This window comes from Onychomys torridus, chromosome 22 (assembly GCF_903995425.1).
Source record: "Onychomys torridus chromosome 22, mOncTor1.1, whole genome shotgun sequence".
NCBI lineage: Eukaryota > Metazoa > Chordata > Mammalia > Rodentia > Cricetidae > Onychomys > Onychomys torridus.
Genome location: NC_050464.1, coordinates 24,086,677 through 24,104,719, shown reverse-complemented (window position 1 = coordinate 24,104,719; position 18,043 = coordinate 24,086,677). Strand labels below are relative to the sequence as shown.

The 18,043-nt window shown below is 49.3% G+C and overlaps 1 protein-coding gene across 1 annotated transcript in view; it reads left to right on the top strand.

Annotated features, from left to right (window-relative positions):
- The window catches only part of Adgrd1 (adhesion G protein-coupled receptor D1), a 125,216-nt gene that overhangs the window by 72,037 nt on the left and 35,136 nt on the right, over positions 1-18,043 (top strand). Inside the window, exon 16 of the mRNA XM_036171637.1 lies at positions 11,293-11,366. Within this exon, the coding sequence (XP_036027530.1) occupies positions 11,293-11,366 (74 nt within the window). The remainder of the gene's footprint in view (positions 1-11,292; positions 11,367-18,043) is intronic.

Genomic DNA, 18,043 nt, shown 5'->3' with positions numbered 1-18,043 from the left:
TAGGCCCGTGATCCCCTCCAGCAGCTTTACAGCAAACAGTGGGGAAGGCTGTGACAGCCAAATGGCAGATGAGGAATGGAGTTTGCTGGGACTCTGTCCAGGCTAAGAAATTCAGAACTGGGAGTAGAAGCCAGGCTTCGGGCTCCTGGGGAAAGTGGAAATCTGCTTGCCATCAGCATGTGGGCCTTGCGCCGCCTCTCACCACGCACTCACTACCTGACCAAATGCAGAACAGCTTCTGTGTATAATATGAGCATCTCTGCCCTGCGCACTGTGAAGATGATGGTCTGCTGGCCTCTGTCACCCCGAGGGGGAGAAAGACTCTTGCTCCGAGGTCAGGGCTTTGACACTTGGAAGCTAAGGTCAGCTCCGTGTGTGTGCTGGTCACACTAACTCCACCCTGGAGGAGGACGTTGCTGCCCCATGGACACAGGGGAGCACTCAGGACAAAGTGAGCAAGAAGAGCAGCTGGGACAGGCTAAGGAATGAGCAGAGAACCCCATTCAACTGAATGGCCTTGGGGTTATAGGCTAGCCCTGCATGTCCTCTGGATGGGGTTGGCTTGTGTGCTTAACTACAAAATGGAAACTTATATGAGCTTGACTCCCTGGGCAAGGTTTTATTTGTTGTTGTTTATTTGTTTGTTTTTGAAAGCAGAGCATGGTATGACTGGTGATTTCATTAGGCCCCCCAAAGGCTTTCACACAGTTTGTTTGTTTGTTTGTTTGTTTGTTTGTTTTTTCCCAGACAGGGTTTCTCTGTATAGCTTTTGGTGTCTGTCCTGGATCTCACCCTGTAGACCGGGCTGGCCTCAAGCTCCCAGAGATCCGCCTGCCTCTGCCTCCTGAGTGCTGGGATTAAAGGCGTGCGCCACCACCGCCAGGTTCTTTCATGCAGTTTTGCTAAGTAAGGTGCCTGGGCCTCCCACATGATGGGTCCCTCCTATGTGAGAGAATGTGTATACTGACACATCCAGTTGCTGGGGGGAGTCACATGCCATCAAAGGCACACTTAGTTTGGGTCATGAGAGGAGAGATGTCTACCTGTTACCCATAAAGCCTGCTCACTTGGTGTGGATTACTGAGGAAGGATGTGGACTCAGTCAGGAGCAGCATCTCTGAAGGTGTGGTGGCTGGCAGACCTGGGTCTTCCTTCCCCTCCCCCAGAGTTAATTTCTGTCCTGTCCATTCTGTAGCTGGGTGGAATGCACCCGCAGGTCCTCTGCGGGTCCTACACACTTGGGCTACAGATGTACAGAAGGGCTACCCACCTCTCTGGTCTGAACACATGGCCTCTGGGAAGAGTTAGATGTGTGGGTGATAGGCAGGCCTGGCTGTGACTTGAGGCTCCTCAGATGGACAGGGTGGGGGCCCACTGAGATGGCTCCATCTCAGCCAACATCCAGATCTGCTGTTTATCCCACGATGATCATAGGTTGTGGAGCCAGCCTCTTTTTATAGTCATGCTAATGGGCTTGTCTGCTGAGAAACTGTCCTTTGTTTGTGGACAGGACCAGCCCTCGCCATGTCTTTCCAGCACTCCCAGATGTTAGCTTTACCATAGGCCTTTCTTTCCTCATGCTTAGGGTGAGAGTTGGGGAGAAGAGAGAAGGAAGGGGACAAGAAAACGGGCCAGGTGTAAGGAACAAGTGAGGCAGAAGGACGAAGGAGTCTATGACCCAGGAGCTTACCGAGGCGAGCCACAGTGCCTTAGGTTGGTCTATTGTTGGAGAGCGGTCAAGTCCCTTGGTCTCTGGTCTCAGCTTTCCTCATGGTTGGGTGGGGCCTTTGGTGCTGTTTGAGCCCAGGGCTGTGGGATGGCCACACCAAATACCAGCAGCAGGACCAGAGCTGTGTGGCTGACTTCCCAGAAGGAGTAGGTCATGGGGGCCTTGATGCCACATGTGACCTTAATGTCTGCTCTGGACTCCTCTCTTGAGTCATATCCACCTGGTCTCTCTTCCTTCAGATGTTCAGACGTGAAGTCACCATGTTTGCCTCATATTGATAAGCTTGTCTCCCCAAAGGCCTGCTTCCCCATCATGTTAGCAATGTCAACCCAGCCAACATTATTGGAGTATAATGTTCTAGTCTCCATTGAGTCTACACTACATGACCTTATAGATCAGAAGCGGTCCCCTCTGAGGGGCAGTTACCAGGGCTACAGGTGTCTCTAGCTAGCTATCACCAGTGTGGTGATTGTGTGCTGTTTGTCTGGGTATGACAGAAGGGCATCAGGGGGGTGCAGGGATGGGGTAGAGGTGGTGATCATGGGACCAGCCTTACAGGGATTTCCTTGCTTGGATGGGAGATGGACAGAGAATCAAGCCACCTGGCAGGACTGGTCATCATGTGGTGACATTAGTGGGGGTCCCAAAGACACCCACAGCCAGATCTGTGACTGGAGCCTGGTGGGTAGAGTTGAGATCTCTTACCAGGTGCAGATCCAGTCACTCAGACTGATTAATAGGATGACTGCTTGGGGCTCCTGAGTGTCACCCTGGGTGGTCAAGGAAATGGCTTCTGCTCTATCTCAGCTGGCTTTGTCCCAGTGGGACTGAACAAAAGTGTTCCATCTACAGTGTCAGGAATGTGTTGGAGACATGAGGTTCCAGAACTGTGTGCAGAAAGCTGGGGATTTGGCATGTCCCAGCCAGAACAGTGGGCTTGCTGTCCACTGGTGGCCCTTAGAGAGCAGATGTCCCCATCTTCTCAATGGAAAACACCATCATCATCTGCCCAGTCTCCATCAAGACATCCTCAGTGGCAGCTGTGGCTAGGATGTTCCGTTAGCCCATGTCCTTGGAAGCTTCTAGGCTCTTTGTTCTTTGCTTCTTGGCCCTGTTGACATCGTCTCCCTCAGTTCCATCCCTCACTCATCACCTCCTTTCCAGTTGTGTGTCTGGACAGGAAGCTATCTGATGTCTAAGTGGTAGGGGCGAGGCAGAATTGCCTTGTACAGCAGGACACCTGCCCCCGAGTTCAGCCCAGGTCACAGTTTGGATCATGAGGTTGGCTCCCTGCCGTATCATGCTGGAGGCTGGAGGCTGGTGCCGCTGACCCTACGGTCATTTCCCAATGGACAATTTCATGGCTAATGCTCTGTTAGATCTGGGTAATAGCCCCCAACCCAGGAAGCAAGGTGGGAATGGTGTTGACTGAATCCAGGGAACCTCAAGGCTCTTGCCCACCCCACCCCCCACTTTGCCTGAGCCTATCTGGGGACTCCACTGTCTGGGCCATTGACAGTTCTAAGTGTTTTTTTTTTTTTTCTTTCTTTTTTTCTTTTTTCTTTTTGTCTTGGATGTGTTTCTTTGTTCAGGCTGTTTAATTCTGCTAAAGTGCTCTGCTGAACAGGGAAATACACCGTTCAAGTAAAAGCTTTTTCACGGAGCACCACAGTGCTTTGGTAAGGACCTGAAGTGGTTTTTGTGCCCTGGGAGTGACAGGTGATGTCCCAGAAGCAATCAGCCATAACCCCATGGTAACCCCATAAATAGGGCTGTTTTTTTATGAATTTTAGTCATCATTAAAGTGAATAAATAGAACACCACCTTCCTCCCGGGACATGGAACCCAGACTTTCCCCACAGTGGGAAAAGTGAGTGTCTGTGTGCAGTCCACAGGGGGTCTGGCTGATACATGACTCAAGGTAGCTTGGTTTGGGAGAGGGGACACAGATCACAATTAGGGTTCAGTTTTTAACATATTTCTTTTTCTACTAATTAAATTTGCCTGTTGACAGTTTCACACACACACACACACACACACACACACACACACTCACACACACACTCACACACACACTCACATATATATAAAATGCATACTGGCCACTCTGACCGCCCTTATCCCCTCCCAAATCCCTACCTTTCCAGTCTACCTGCATTGTTACCTACAAATCTTTCTCACTTTTCTATCTATCTGTTTTGTGACCCACTGAGCTTAAACTATGACCACTGGTTTGGAGGTATCTGTTGGAGCCTAGTAGGCTTGATAGTGGGCCCACAAATGAAGATGATGAATCCCCCTTTTCCAGAATCTGTCAATGGCCAATAGTTCAGCAGTAAGAGCTAAGGTCCCATGAGCTCTCCTCCCATCCCTGACTGACTGTAGACTGGGGCTGTTCTGTGCTGGCCCGGTGCAGATGACTGTAGTTGGGAATTCGCGATCATACTATGGCTGTCAAGTCTAGAGGGTACCATTTCACAGCTGCACCCTACCCTCCGGTTCTTACATACTCTCTGCCACTCATCTGCGATGTTACCTGAGTCTAACATCCGAGGAGATGATGTCAATGTCTTGTGGAGGGCTGGTCCCTCAACTCCACTCATTCTGGGCACCTTGGGCAGCCATGAATCTCTACATTCACCGCCATTTGTGGGTCCAGGTCTAGGGCTATAGCAATTGCACTTAGGTTTAGTTTTGCCCAAATGTGTTACCCCACTCTGCAGGGCATCCCTGCTTGCTTACCAACACCACCAGATGTACCAGTTGGTGCTGGTATGAAGACTTAGTCTGCCCCTCTTTGGTTTCCTATGAGCCTGGTGCACCTGGATCTCCATGCACCATTAGCTCCTGTTGACCCTCCCAAGGACAGCCTTCCTCTGTGCTGACCTGCAGGTCCTGGGGCTGCTTCCTCTACACCATCTAAAGCACATGAATATAAACCAAAAGACAGAGTTAGAGTTACTGAGGTACAGAAAACACACATATTTAAAGTCTGTTGTAGCCAGGCTGTAGACCATTCCTTCTAGGAAGACCAGAGAATGCCTCTGACCCAGAATCACTTAGCTCCCCTTTTCAATCATCCCCATCTCCAGCCCCCAACACTTATCCCAACATGGCCCACAGCCTCTGTACGGCTGTTGCAAGCATTCTGGGATAGAGCTGCTGTGCTCGGTCTGGCATTGTTTCATTCTCTTACCTGCTACCAGCCCAGTCAGGTGAGACCGGAGTCTTGGAGGCAGTCTGCCCACCACACCGTTAGTGTGTGGTTTTCTGGTTGGTGTTCCTCCAGCTGTCCTGCCTGCTGGGCAGTTCTTTCCCAGCCTGCTTAACTGACTGCTCATGGGGCATTTGATCATCACTGTGTTGAGAACAGATAGAAGCCGTCGTGGGGTCTTGGGGCCAGGCCCTCTGGGCAGCTACTCTTCCAGTTCTCAGCACCAGGGACTCGGCTGGAATCTGCCCATGTCTTCTCCCCAGCTCTACCATCTGGAAATTCTCTCTGCTAAACATGGGCCGTCAGTGAGCCCCCTCGCCAGCAACCTCCCTTCCCACCTGCTCCTGCTCATCAGGGTATCTATCCACCATCTTGATAGATCTGCCATCCTGATGGATTCATTGCTTCTAGGAGCAAGATTCCCAAACTGCCTTGCCCCAATGGGCTGGGTAATTGTTACCTCCACTCAGACACCTTCGGAACTACCTCTTCACTGATTTCTATCCCATTTCTGACCCCATCAAGATTGCATTTTATTTCTGAAAGTGTGTGTGTGTGTGTGTGTGTGTGTGTGTGTGTGTGTGTGTGTGTGTAATTAATTTATGGGAGAAATAAACTTTGGAGGACTTGGAAGCAGAAGGACGCACAGCACGTTCATCTGGGCCTTACCTGGCATTGTCTGGCTCCTCCTGGTTCTATCCCATCATCCCCACTCCCATCCCCGGCCCCTGCACTCCTGCACAGCACTGCAACTTGAATACTGACAAGGCTTCGAGGCCTCATTCTTCCCACTGAAGTGTAAATGTTGTCTGGCACAGACGCCTTCATTCCCTCCCTGTGGATATCGGCCAGTTCTGAATGTTTTGCGGTTATTAAGCAAATTTGCTTCAGTAGTTCCGATAGCCTCCCCTGCTATGAGACTCCTTCCTGGAAGGGCCAGTCATATCCGCTTGTCCCTTGTTAATTTGTGAGTGAAATTATACTTTTCTCCTTGTGTCTGTAAGGGGGTCTCCATGCACCTTTTTAACTGTTAGCCCTTCATCAGGGGGAGGATCTCAGGAGCAAGCTGTCTATTTTCTTAAACAGTATGTGCACCTATGCGTGCGTGCATGCGTGTGTGTGTGTGTGTGTGTGTGTGTGTGTGTGTGTGTGTGTGTGTGTGTACTTGGGGCCCAGGGAAATTGGGATTGAGCTGTCATGTCTCCAGGCTTATAAAATAGAGTAGCAGGTGGGGAAATCAGGAACGTACAAGGACAAAACTTGGAGGTAGCTCTGTTGGGAAAGGTGAGCGAAGTGAGTTCAATTCCCAGGCACTGTGGCACCTACCTGTCATTCCAGCAGAAACAGGCAGGTCCCTGATGCTCTCCAGCCAGACAGCCTAGCCTACTTAGCAAGCTCCAGGTTAATGAGAGTCCTCATCTCAAAGGAATAAATAAGGTAGACAACGGCTGAGGAATGACATGCGAGGTTGGACTCTGGCCTCTGTATGTGTGCACACAGGCACACCCATGTGAACACACACACACACACACACACACACACACACACACATACACACGCACATGGAGGGGGGTAAAACAGCACAGTCTGAGTGATAGGCTCAGGTCTATCAAAGACCCTCTTCATGGTACTCAACACAGCAGAATCCCAGGGCAGGAAGGATGAGGAGGGTGAGATGGAGGGTCCAGACAGAGCAGGTGTGTGGCGTGGTCTGGGCTCCTCTTCATCTCACCTTGTATTGCAGCAGAGTGGCATCAGAAAGAGAGGATTGTGCATCTTGGAAATTACAACTATGCATCTTGAGAAAAATAACAATCAATGCACATAGTCCTTGAACCATGGCGCTCTGGGAGGGAAAACAGCCCAGCCAGCCAGCAGGCTACTGTGTGAATGGGCCGTGGCTCTGTCAGAGTGTTAGACCTTGATGTGCATGAGCTCCACACAGCCCCATCCTATGGGTCTGACCTCCACTTGACTCTGTCCCTTAGGAGACATATATGTCTGAGAGGAGGAAGGAGCAGGCCAGAGTGTCCAGACGTACCAGCAAGGCCAGGTGTGAACATAGTATGAGCACATGAGTGAGTGTGAGCATTTGTTGGGGAAGACTGCCCCTCTGCCCCCAGCCATACAGGATGAGGTCGCAAGTGCTAGCTAGACCCAGAGCCACACTGTCATCCTCAGCAAAACTGGTTCTGTTAGCAAGAATTGGGAAACGAATACTGATCAGATGTCACCACGGATAGCCGGAGTCATCTGAGAAGACAGATGACCTTCTGGGGTCCTCTCCTCTATCCACTCTCCTAATCTATACCCAAGTCACCTTCCCATCCTTCTACAGCTCTGTAGCTGTGTTAGGGACAGATGACAAGGCGTGACTGGGGTTCCCATGGGAGCCCACAGAGAGCGGGGTGACTGTCCTGTTCTCATGAGTCCCTGTGTATACAACTTACCTATCTGGTAAGGGGCCCTGTGTGGAATGGGGTGGTGTCGAGGGTGGGGTCTTTCTCTGGGGCCCTGACACCTTGGGAAAGGGTGAGGTTTATCAGACACAAGAATGTGCAGAGAAGAGGGAAGGAAAACATGACAGTGGACGGCACCCCTGGAGGAGCCTAGGGCTTTGATGAGGGTGAGTTCTGCAGGAGTGTCAGAAAGGTCAGGCCTCCCAGGCAGCCGCAGCAAGGAGGGCAAGCTTGGGAGGTGTGTGTATGGATGGGCAGCGTGGATGATGGGTGGGTGGATATCTGGGCAAGTGATGGGTATGTGGTGGGATGAGGCGGGGGGATAAGGTGATGGGAGGGTGGATTCGTGGGGTGGGTAGGTGGATGAATGCATAAGTGAGTGAGTGGAAGAGAGGTGGGTGGATAGGTGGGTGAATGGTCAGGTGGGGGTGGTAGGAGGTTGGTAGATGGGGTGGGAGGAATTGGTGATGAAGGAGATAGTAGGTAGATGAACAGGAAAACGGGTGGGTAGATAGGCAGGCAGGGGAGGTAGAGGGATGGAAGGACAGATAGGTAGGTGGGACAGGTGGACAGGGTAGGCTCAGCTAAAGCAGAAGGCATTGCCACAAAAGGAGGGTGGCCTTCATCCCTCAGGTGGCTGTGTGGTACCTAGGTAGAAAGATCATATAAAAACTCTTCTGTTTCATTCTGAGGCACGTGGCTCTAATTCCTGCTGCCCACGCCATTCCATGAGTCCTTCCGTGTTCATACTCAGAAACTCAAAAGCCCTCTGACTGCCTCACTCATCTGTGCAGGCTGTTTATGAACTGATAAGAGACCTGGGAGTCTGCAGGTGCTGATCTGAGGCAGCCCTGGAGTGTTGTGGTTTAGGATTTAGTTCATGCTGAAGGGATTGGTCTGTACTCAGACCCCCAAAGACCCGCATTGGCCGTGAAGAGACGGAAACCTGAATTCTGTGTTATGCAGAGGTTGGCGGTGTTTTCTCTGACCCTGGGGGACTTGGGAAGACAGAGCCATTGAGTACAAAGCCCAGATAGGGTGTTGCCTGGCTTGGCCTTTCTCCCTTCTGCCCCCAGGGTGGCCCATCCCATTGGCCTGCCTCAGATCCCGGGATAGGAACTTACCCAACTGTTCCTGGCTCTGACCCAGATGGGCCCACCAGTCTTCCATGCCAGGGCTTTCCTGGGCTACGAAGGGCTATCTAAAGCTTCTCCGAAACCAGAGAACATCAGGCCTCTGTCTTATGAGATCCTTTATTATACAGAGCTGGGCTTGGGTTGCTAGGAAATGCCCATGGAAGGTAAAAAAAACGCAGTGAGGAGTCCTGCCGGGCGGTGGTGGCACACGCCTTTAATCCCAGCACTCGGGAGGCAGAGCCAGGCGGATCTCTGTGAGTTCGAGGTCAGCCTGGTCTACAGAGCGAGATCCAAGAAAGGCGCAAACCCTGTCTCGAAAAACCAAACAACAACAACAACAAACCAAAAACAAACAAACAAACAAACAAACAAAAACAAAAAACAAAAAAACAACGAAGTGAGGGAGGAGTGGGACCTTTGCCTGTGCCTGGCCCTGTGCTGGGGATGTGGCTCTTTTGGTCTGTGATGCTACCTTGCTGAGGGTCAGAATTAAGGACCTTGGTGCCCTCTGCCTTCTGCTTGGGGACAGTGATGAAGAAGTTTCTCCCAATTTCTTTATCGGTAAAGCCACACACTAAAACATAAAGCAAACACATGTCTGAACGAGGGGTGTTAAGGGAACATCTCAGATATATTTCCTTCCCTTTCATGTTCAGAAGCCCACACTTTGCCTATAAGCAGCAGGTGATGAGTAATTGGCTGGTTAATCCCATCGGGAAGCTCACTCCAGAGGGAGCCTGTGGAATCAGCAAAAATTGTTCTGCAGCCTATGAGACTCTGGACATACAGCAGGTGTCTGGGGTAGGGGGAAACAATCAGGCTTGTGTGGGATGGTCCTCAGGTTCTCTGCTAGTACCTTCATAGGGACCCTGCCAGGCCTTTCTGGATGCCCAGCATCCTGCTGACCTGTGGCAATGGTTTTTCTCTCCAGCCCAGGCAGCTGGGACTTGGATGAGCTGTCGGCCTCCCACGGTCCTCTGTAAGTGGAACGTGGGCTGTGAGAGGCGACTCACCTTTTTCTTTGGCATAGCCACATTCCCATATGTTAAAAATCTCTCTGAAAACAACAAGGCTTCCTTTTAAAAAATTTTTTATTTTAGAGCAACTTGCTTTTCCCAGCCAAAGAGCTGGGCCTGGGATAGAGCCTGAGGACCAGCTGGACAGGGAATTCCTGGTCAAGGCCATGACCTTGGCTCCAGACCCAAGGCAGCTAGTCTACCCCTCTCTCACGGACCACACACACTTGGGTTGTTGTTTTTTTTCCACACTGGCCAGCTGCGCTTTTCTTTTGAAGGATGATTTAAGCTCTGGTCTCTGGAGGTGGAAGGGGACAGAAGTAAGACACCCAGGAGAAGACAGTCTTCCGACCACCTCCCTAGAACCAGTGTCTCTTGTGGCATAGGGGGTTGGGGCTGGCTTCCTTTGGCCACCTGCTTGCTTTAAATACTTCCAAATGACCTGGGTGACATAGAGATGAACCTCTTAGACATTGCTGTGCAGTTTGGATCCAGAGGAGATAGCAAACACAGGGATCCTATTCCAGTAGAGATGTGTCCTCACCTGGCCCGGCTGTTACCAAGATTGTCCTTCTTAAATTCTAGCTCAGTGTTATATCAGCCACCCTTCAAGGGCTCAGGTGCATGCTCTGCCTCCCCCTTCATCTCCATTACTGGGTAATCAGAAGCTGTCCAATTCCAAGTGTGGATGCAGCCATGGAGGACTCTGGGTTCCTTGTGTTAGTTAGACCTTCCCCCTGAGTGTCTTATAGCTGTGTGGTACCTGGGTAGAGGGATGGTATAAAAATACCTTTCTGTTCCATTCTGAGGCAAGTGGTTTTAATTCCAGGTTCCCACGCCATTTCATAGAGTTCTTCCTTCTTCATGCTCAGAAACTCAAATGCACTCTGATTGCCTACTCATCCATGCAGGCTGTTTATGAATTGATAAGAGACCTGGAAGCTTGTAGGTGCTGATCTGGGGGCAGCCCTGGAGGAGCGTGGTTTAGAATTCACTCACACTGGTCACGTGGCTTCTCCAGTTTTTGTGACAGGTACCCTGGATGTTCAGGATGTGAGAGCTCTTTGGGAAAATTAAAAAAAAAAAAATTTACAGGGCTGGAGGGATGGTTCCACAGTTTAGAGTATGTGCTGTTCTTGCAGCAGACCCAAGTTCTGTTCCCGGCACTCATTTCAGGTGGCTCACAACCACCTAGAATTAGCTCCAGGGGACCCAATGCCCACTTCCGACCTCCATGGCCCCTGCACTCCCATGCATGTGTACACAGATACATACACACACCTACGCACATACATTTTAAAATTTGAAAATCTTTTTAAATAAATGAATTAACTGAAAACACTTTAAAGTTTGTGCATGTCAATGCAGGCATGTGTGTGCCATGGCACACGTGTAAAGGTCAGAGACAACCTTCAGGAGTCAGTTCTGGCCTTCCGCCTTGTGGCAACAGGGCTCCCTCTTATTTTGGAACCACGCCACACACCCAGGCTAGCTGGCTCACGACATCATCGTCATTTGTCCTACCATAGGGGCCCTGGGATTACAGATGTGCACCGCCACATCTGGTTTTTATTTGGATGGAGGGATTGAGCTCCAGTCATTAGGTCCAGCATGGCAAATGCTTTTACTCAGGGAGCCATTGTCTTAGCCCCTATGAGGAAATCCTGTTCCTGCTCCAGAACGCGTGTTTGTCCCTTTTTCTGCCATGTCACAGGTGTATCGTTTCCTTTCATTTCAGACTCACAAGCAGTTGGTCAATGCCACCAATGAGAACAACCGCCTCTTCCTGTATTGCGCCTTCCTTAACTTCAGGTACTGTCAGTGTGTGTGTGTGTGTGTGTGTGTGTGTGTGTGTGTGTGTGTGTACCAGATGGACAGAATGGGGATCATGGAGGAAGATGGGAAGACAATAATGTGCCCACTCTAGGCTGGTCTCAACATCACACAGGGTAGGGTTGTAATCACCTGTTTATGAAGCCAACGTGTTTGCATGAGCATGCGTGAGGATAAGACCTGATTGGATATGACCAGAGATTGCATGGAGTCAAAGGTCTTTTATAGTCCTTAGAATCAATCAGTTCATGGGGCACCGTGAGGCCACATGGGAATACCGTCCCACTGCCTTCTAGGATGAAAGTCTTGAGGGAGGGCTAGGACTCAGGTCTTTGGGAAACAGCATTCACTAGCTAGCATATCAAAATCTTAGTGTTGGGGCCAGTGAGATGGCTCAGTGGGTAAAGGTGTCTGTTGCCAAGTCTCTAACTTTGATCCCTGGAACTCACATGGTGGAAGGAAAGAACCATTTCCCTAACCTCCCCATGCGTACTCTAGCATGCACACATACACTACCCCCAAAATAAATAAATAAATAAATGTAACAAAAACATCTCTCTATTTGATGGTTAGTGTTGGGTTTAATGTCCAGAAACAGTTTCCGGAAACTCAAATAACCCAATAGCCAGAGACCCGCATACCCTGATTAAGTCATGGGTGACAGATCTAAATTGACCCTTGCCAAAAGAAGAAATAAAAGTGGCCAGCAGATACAGAAAAGAAACCAAATCAATATCCCAGTCCTCAGGGAAATGCAAATAAGATCGCAGTGAGGCAGTTCCCCACTGCAGCAGGAACAGCTGTTATCAACAAGGTGAGTTTGTGGGTGGGGACCTTGGGGATGATGGACACAGTGGAAGAAGCTGGGATAAAAGTGGTGTTGAGCTCAAGAGCTCAAACTGAGCGAGAATGAATCACAGAGACTCCTGGAAGCTGAGCTGGACAGAAAGAGCTCAAGGGAAAACCAGGTAAGCTGGGCTACTGAGTGGCTGCTGAGAGCCTAGACCCAAGTCAGAAGCTGGAGTGAGGCCATTCACCAGATGAAAGTCACCGAGGAGTTCCTCGTAAACACACGTCACTCACTTCATCCAAGAATACAGTCACCTGCAGCTTGGGGGAACACCTCATTGACACCCCCAAGGCAGCAGGGAAGATCCAAGCCAAGAGAGACTCATTTTCTCGGACCTTCAAGGAGAAAGGGTAGAGGGACAAGCAGAGCTGACTCTAGGAATTACAAATCAGAGGAGGAAATGGTTGGTGTTTATAGCCAACTTTCCATGGAGAGGTGTCAGTAGAATCCAAGGGAATCCTGGGAAAGCCAGAAGGATGAACCAGTGTTGAGGGGGCTGTATTCACAGGCCTGGAATACAGGCTGCTCCTGAGAGCCGGCTGGGACACAGGCAATGAACACATCAGTGAAACTTCCCACAGATTCCAATAACACAAGAAGGAGATTGTAGCAGCCATTGAGACGCTGGGTGCTCAGCGGCCGGGACTCTTGTCTAGAGGATAATTGCAAGTCAAGCAACTCTGGCCCCTTCTCATTTCTGCAAAAGAGCAAGCCTGCAAGGGAATTCTTGTGTCGCTGGCCTTTTGACCACCACAATTCAGTCAGCCACAAGAAGAGAGAAGAAGATTTATGAGTTCCTTTTTGGCACAGGGGAGATGGCTCAGTCGGTTAAATATTTGCTGTGCAAGCCTGAGGATCTGAGTTGGACTCCCCAGAACCCATGTAAAATGCTAGACATGGGGACATGGGCTTGTAGTTCTAGTGGTGGGAGACAGGAGGATGCCTGGGGCGGGCTGGCAGCCAGTCTAACCTAATACGTGAGCTCCAGGCCAGTGAGAGACTGTCAAAAATAAAAGGTGGAATGACATCCAAAGCTGACCTTTGACCTCCGCACACGCATGTGTACCCCCTCCCCATGCACGCACGCACGAATTTCTTTTCACTCCTTGTTACCAAATGATATATTTGACTTAAAAAAAAAAAAAAAGCTAAAATCCAGCATTCTGGTTAGATTCTATTGCTGAGATAAAACTCTGACCAAAAGCAACATGGGGAAGGAGACCATTCATTTGATTTACATGTTAGAGTCCATCATGGAGGGCAGCCAAGGGTAGGAACTGAAGCAGAGACCATGAAGGAACACTACTTACTCCCCTTGGCTTGCTCAGCTACCTTTCTTATACCACCCATGCCCATCTGACTAGGGGATAGCACCACCCACAGTGGGAAGGGCCCTCCCACATCAATTAGCAGTTGAGGAAATACCCCAAAAATGTGGCCACAGGCCAATCTGATGGAGGCAGTTCTTAGCTGAGGGTTTCTCTTCCCAGATGCTTCTGGGTTGTGTCAAATTGACAGCTGAAACTAACTATAACAGACAGCAATGCTGGCCAGGGTGTGGAGCAAAGGGGGAGTTCGAGTTAGCACAGTCATTGTGGAAATCAGTCTGGAGGTTCCTGAAGGAAAGAAATCAGACCCACCCCTGGTGCACATCCAAAGAAAGTGGAGTCAGCAAGTTAGAGAGAATGTTTTCCCAGCATTACTCACAATAGCCAAGATATGGTATCAACCTACATTGACGATATGCACGCACAGTGCAATTCTATTCACCCCCAGCTCCCAGAGACAGCCACACCACAAGCATCCAGCCAGACCACTCTGCAAATGATTCCTCATTATGTATTCAGGAGAATTGCAGTTTGAAAGCATAGTCCTCTCGGTTTTGATAAGTGAACACAGCTGTGCTATCATGTGACCGAGATCTAGGACAATGCCATCCATTTCAAATGTTCTCCCCCACGGCATGCATCTGGATGGAGGTCAGAGGCCAACCCTGGGGAGTCAGCTCTCTCCTTCTACTATGTGTGGTCCCAGGGATGGAACTCCGGTCATCCAGCTTGACGGCAAGCGCCTTTACCTGCTGAGCCCTCTCACGGGCCCCTTAGTTCATTTTGAAGGGAGCTGCTTAACTTCTGAACAGTGGGGAAATCTCTAGAGCCCTTTCCGCTATTTATTGATTTGTAATTAAATATTTTATGATCTGAAAAGGTACTTCCTACAGCCTGGGTTTTTAAGATGCGTTTTAAGTTGTTTGTGCAACCCATACTCTAGGGCTCCCTGGAAACAATGTATTCGTGGCAGGAGTTCCATACATGTCAGAGAGGTCACACGAAGTAGCAGTTATGCGCAGGTCTTCTGCTCTTGCCACTGTTCTGTTAACTTGTCCTGCCAATCACACTCAGCCCTCAGTCCCCATGAATTTTGTGGTAGATATCCAACCAACTACAAACCTGAAATGTTTGGGCTGGGGGTGGGGAGGGATTACACCTGTAACGAGCATGTGTGGATTTCTTGCCTGTCATATTCCTTCCATGATATAACTGTCCACATGCCATTCACACTGCATTTGGTATTATGCATCATCTGGAGATGAATGTAAGGGGGTGTGGGGACTCTATGCAAACTTTGGCCCACTTTCAATATTTGAGCTTCTTTGGCATTTAGTCTCCATGAGGGGGTCCTGGAACCAATTCCCAGAGTGGGAAGCTGGGCTCAAAGTCACAGGCCAGGAAGACAGGGAGATAGTAAGATCAAAGCCTGCTGAGGCTACAGGGAGAGTTCAAGGCTAGCCCCGGCAGCTCAGTGAGACTCTGTCTCAAAATAAAAAGTGAAATGGGAGGTGGGGAATACAGCTTGGTGGCAGAGTACTTGCTTAGCATGCATGAGGCTCTGGGTTCCATTTGAGAGATGGAGTGAGCAGACCTGAGAAAGAGATGACCCAGAACAGTGAACTCAGAGGAAACATGTGGATTCTCCACTGTAATGGTGGCCTGGAATTCTCCAGGCTTTCCTCTACCCTTTTGATTAGTATATCTTCACTCACCATTTTCCTTTATCCTCTTTGACTAAAAGTGGGGCTTTTAGATCATCTCTTATAAGCTTGCTCAGACCATTAACATTACATGCCCTGTGTCTACCTGCAATAGATGTCCTACTACTTTAAAGGTCTTCTAAGATGTAATTAATACATCGGCAGTTCCTCCTGCCCATAGCTTGCGAGGTTGCACTGGCTTCAGTAGATCTTTGCAGGTTCTTTTGTTTCTGCCTCAGACAATCAACTATCTTGTAGAGCAGTAACCGGACAAGACCAGAGCCATGCCACGGACGCCTACATTGATCCCATCTCCAGCTATTTTTATGTCTTTGTGAAGAGCCAAGCTTCTGTCTGCTATAATGTCCCTTTAACCTTCCTTGTATTGCGAGCCTGCCAGAAGTAAATTCAGTTATTGCTCAACTGAGAACAAGCTCCCTTTCGTTGTTGAAAGATACCTTCACTGGTCTTGGAATTCTGGGCCACTTTTTCCTAACTGCAGTTTTTATTAGTTATAATTTTAAAAATACTTCTTGTCTGTGTGTGCATGTGTAGTTGGGTGGAGATGCAAGTGTTCCAGAGGATGGTCTGCAGCTCAAGTCAGCTCTCTCCTTCTAATGTGTCCTGGAGATCAATCGAACTCAGGTCCTCGGGCTTGACGGCAAATGCTTCTACTGGCTGAGCAACCATCCTGCCAGGCGATGTGGGTCACTTTTTTCAAAAGATTAATACTGTAAGAAATTATACAAAGATTCTCTTGGTATATACTTATGTATACATGTGTTTACTTATTTACTTTTGGGACCGAGGATAGGACTCAGGATCGTTCATGCTAGGCAAGTGCTCTACCACTGAACTATACCCCCACCCCACCCCCTAATATATTCACATTCCTCCTTTTCATTTGTTCGAGATGGGTCTCACTTGACAAGCTAGCTTAAAATTTACTATGCAACCCAGGCTGGCCTTGAGCTCACAGCAAAGCCTCCTGTCTCAGCCTCCCAAGTGTTAAGATTACAGGTGTGTACCACCACGTCTGGGCTTCAAAATATTATTCTTTTTATTTTTAAAGGTGAAACATTATTTTAAAAAGACAAATACCTCTTTTATTTTTACATCTTACCCTGAGTTTATGCATGTGTGCTGAAATAATTTATGTGTCATATACACTTGAATTCATAAGAAATATATAGAAGTGTTTTAGCCGGACATCTCTTGCACCATTCCACACAATTTTCTTTTGCGTTCTGTCTCTACCGATACCTGTTTCTTTTACTGTATTTATAAACATCACATTGTATTTATGTACCCGAGTGACCGTATTTCTGCCTTGACGTGGACATCCCAGGTCACAGGCTGTGCATATTTTTGATGTTATCTGAAATGGCTCAGCTGTCTTCTGTGCAGATTTATTTGCGCACAGCTGGGAAGCCTCCCCCTTGTCCCTACCACCTCCCTTGGGAACAGAATTCCATTCCATACAGAGGTGACACCTCTCACAACTCAGTTTCCCTGGCTGATTAGAGCAGAGTCACCCCTTCAGGAGTCTGTTTTGGGACGTGACTTTCAAGGCTTGTCCGCACACCCTTCGCTGGAGCCGAGGGCCATGTCCACCCTCCTGACTGTGTCCACCCCTGTGAATTCTCAGGGTCACCTCAAATGGAAATGTGGCATCCTTGCATTAAGTAGGCATACAAAGTAGCTGTGTAAAACACAGTCGCCTGTGTGTTGGTCCCTCCCCAGGTCCTGGGAAAGTGAGATCCAAATGTGGGGTGGGGGAAGGGCCCACGACTCCTTTGTATTCTGTAGTTACTGATAGGATCTGGTCCCTCTATGGGAGCACGTGGTTCCACTGGTCCAAGCTTTGCTTTCTGCTGGATGCCTCTGACCTCCCCCAGGAGGTGACTCATTCATCATGAAAACCACCCAGAAAGCTGCTGTTCCCTGAATCTCAGTTACCAGGTGTGGTACCCACACCATGGCCCCTTTCCCACACTCTCAGCTCGCACCCTCCCCCCACCAGCAGGGTTACTATTGCAATGGCTATATTGCAATGGCTATATACCTCTTTGGAACATAAAACTGCTGTAGCTGAGTGGTATCGTCCTAGGATATTGTCCGGGGTGCAAGATCGGGTCCTGGTTCCCACTCCAGGCGGCTACCCCCACAGTGTAGAAGGAGAAACTATCGCAGACTATAAATGAGAGACAGCCTGAGCCTCAGGCTCCTTCAGCTCGGTCAGACTGGGGGCTGCTGCCTCAAGCTGAGACAAAGAGACCTGTTTGGCATTTGAAAGAACAGAGAAGTACACTCGAGACAATGACAGCGACCATCATGCTCACTGCAAAGATTAACTGGCTGGCATGGCACCTATTGGCCTGGGTGTCACTGTAAGAAATCATAGTGCCAACAGCAATTAGAGGCTAGAACATTACAGAAAAGCAAACATTCCATTTGACTCCAGCCTCCTGCCCTGACTGCCTTTCCTGGTTTTTGGAGGCCATTGTGACGAGGCTGTCAGTGTCCTTAGTAATTCACATTCATTTATGTGTGTATTCACAGAAACGGGGTAGATGTTGCTTTCGGCACACGGTCATGCTGTCCTGTGTGTCACTCTTGTGTTTTACGTGTAATGGTACACACTGGCCAAGTATTATTTTTAAAGTAAGTTTTTGGGGGCTTGGAGAGCTGGCTCAGAGGTAAAGAGCACAGACTGGTTTTTAGAGGATCTGAGTTCAATTCCCAGCACCCATATGGCAGCTCACCATCGCCTGT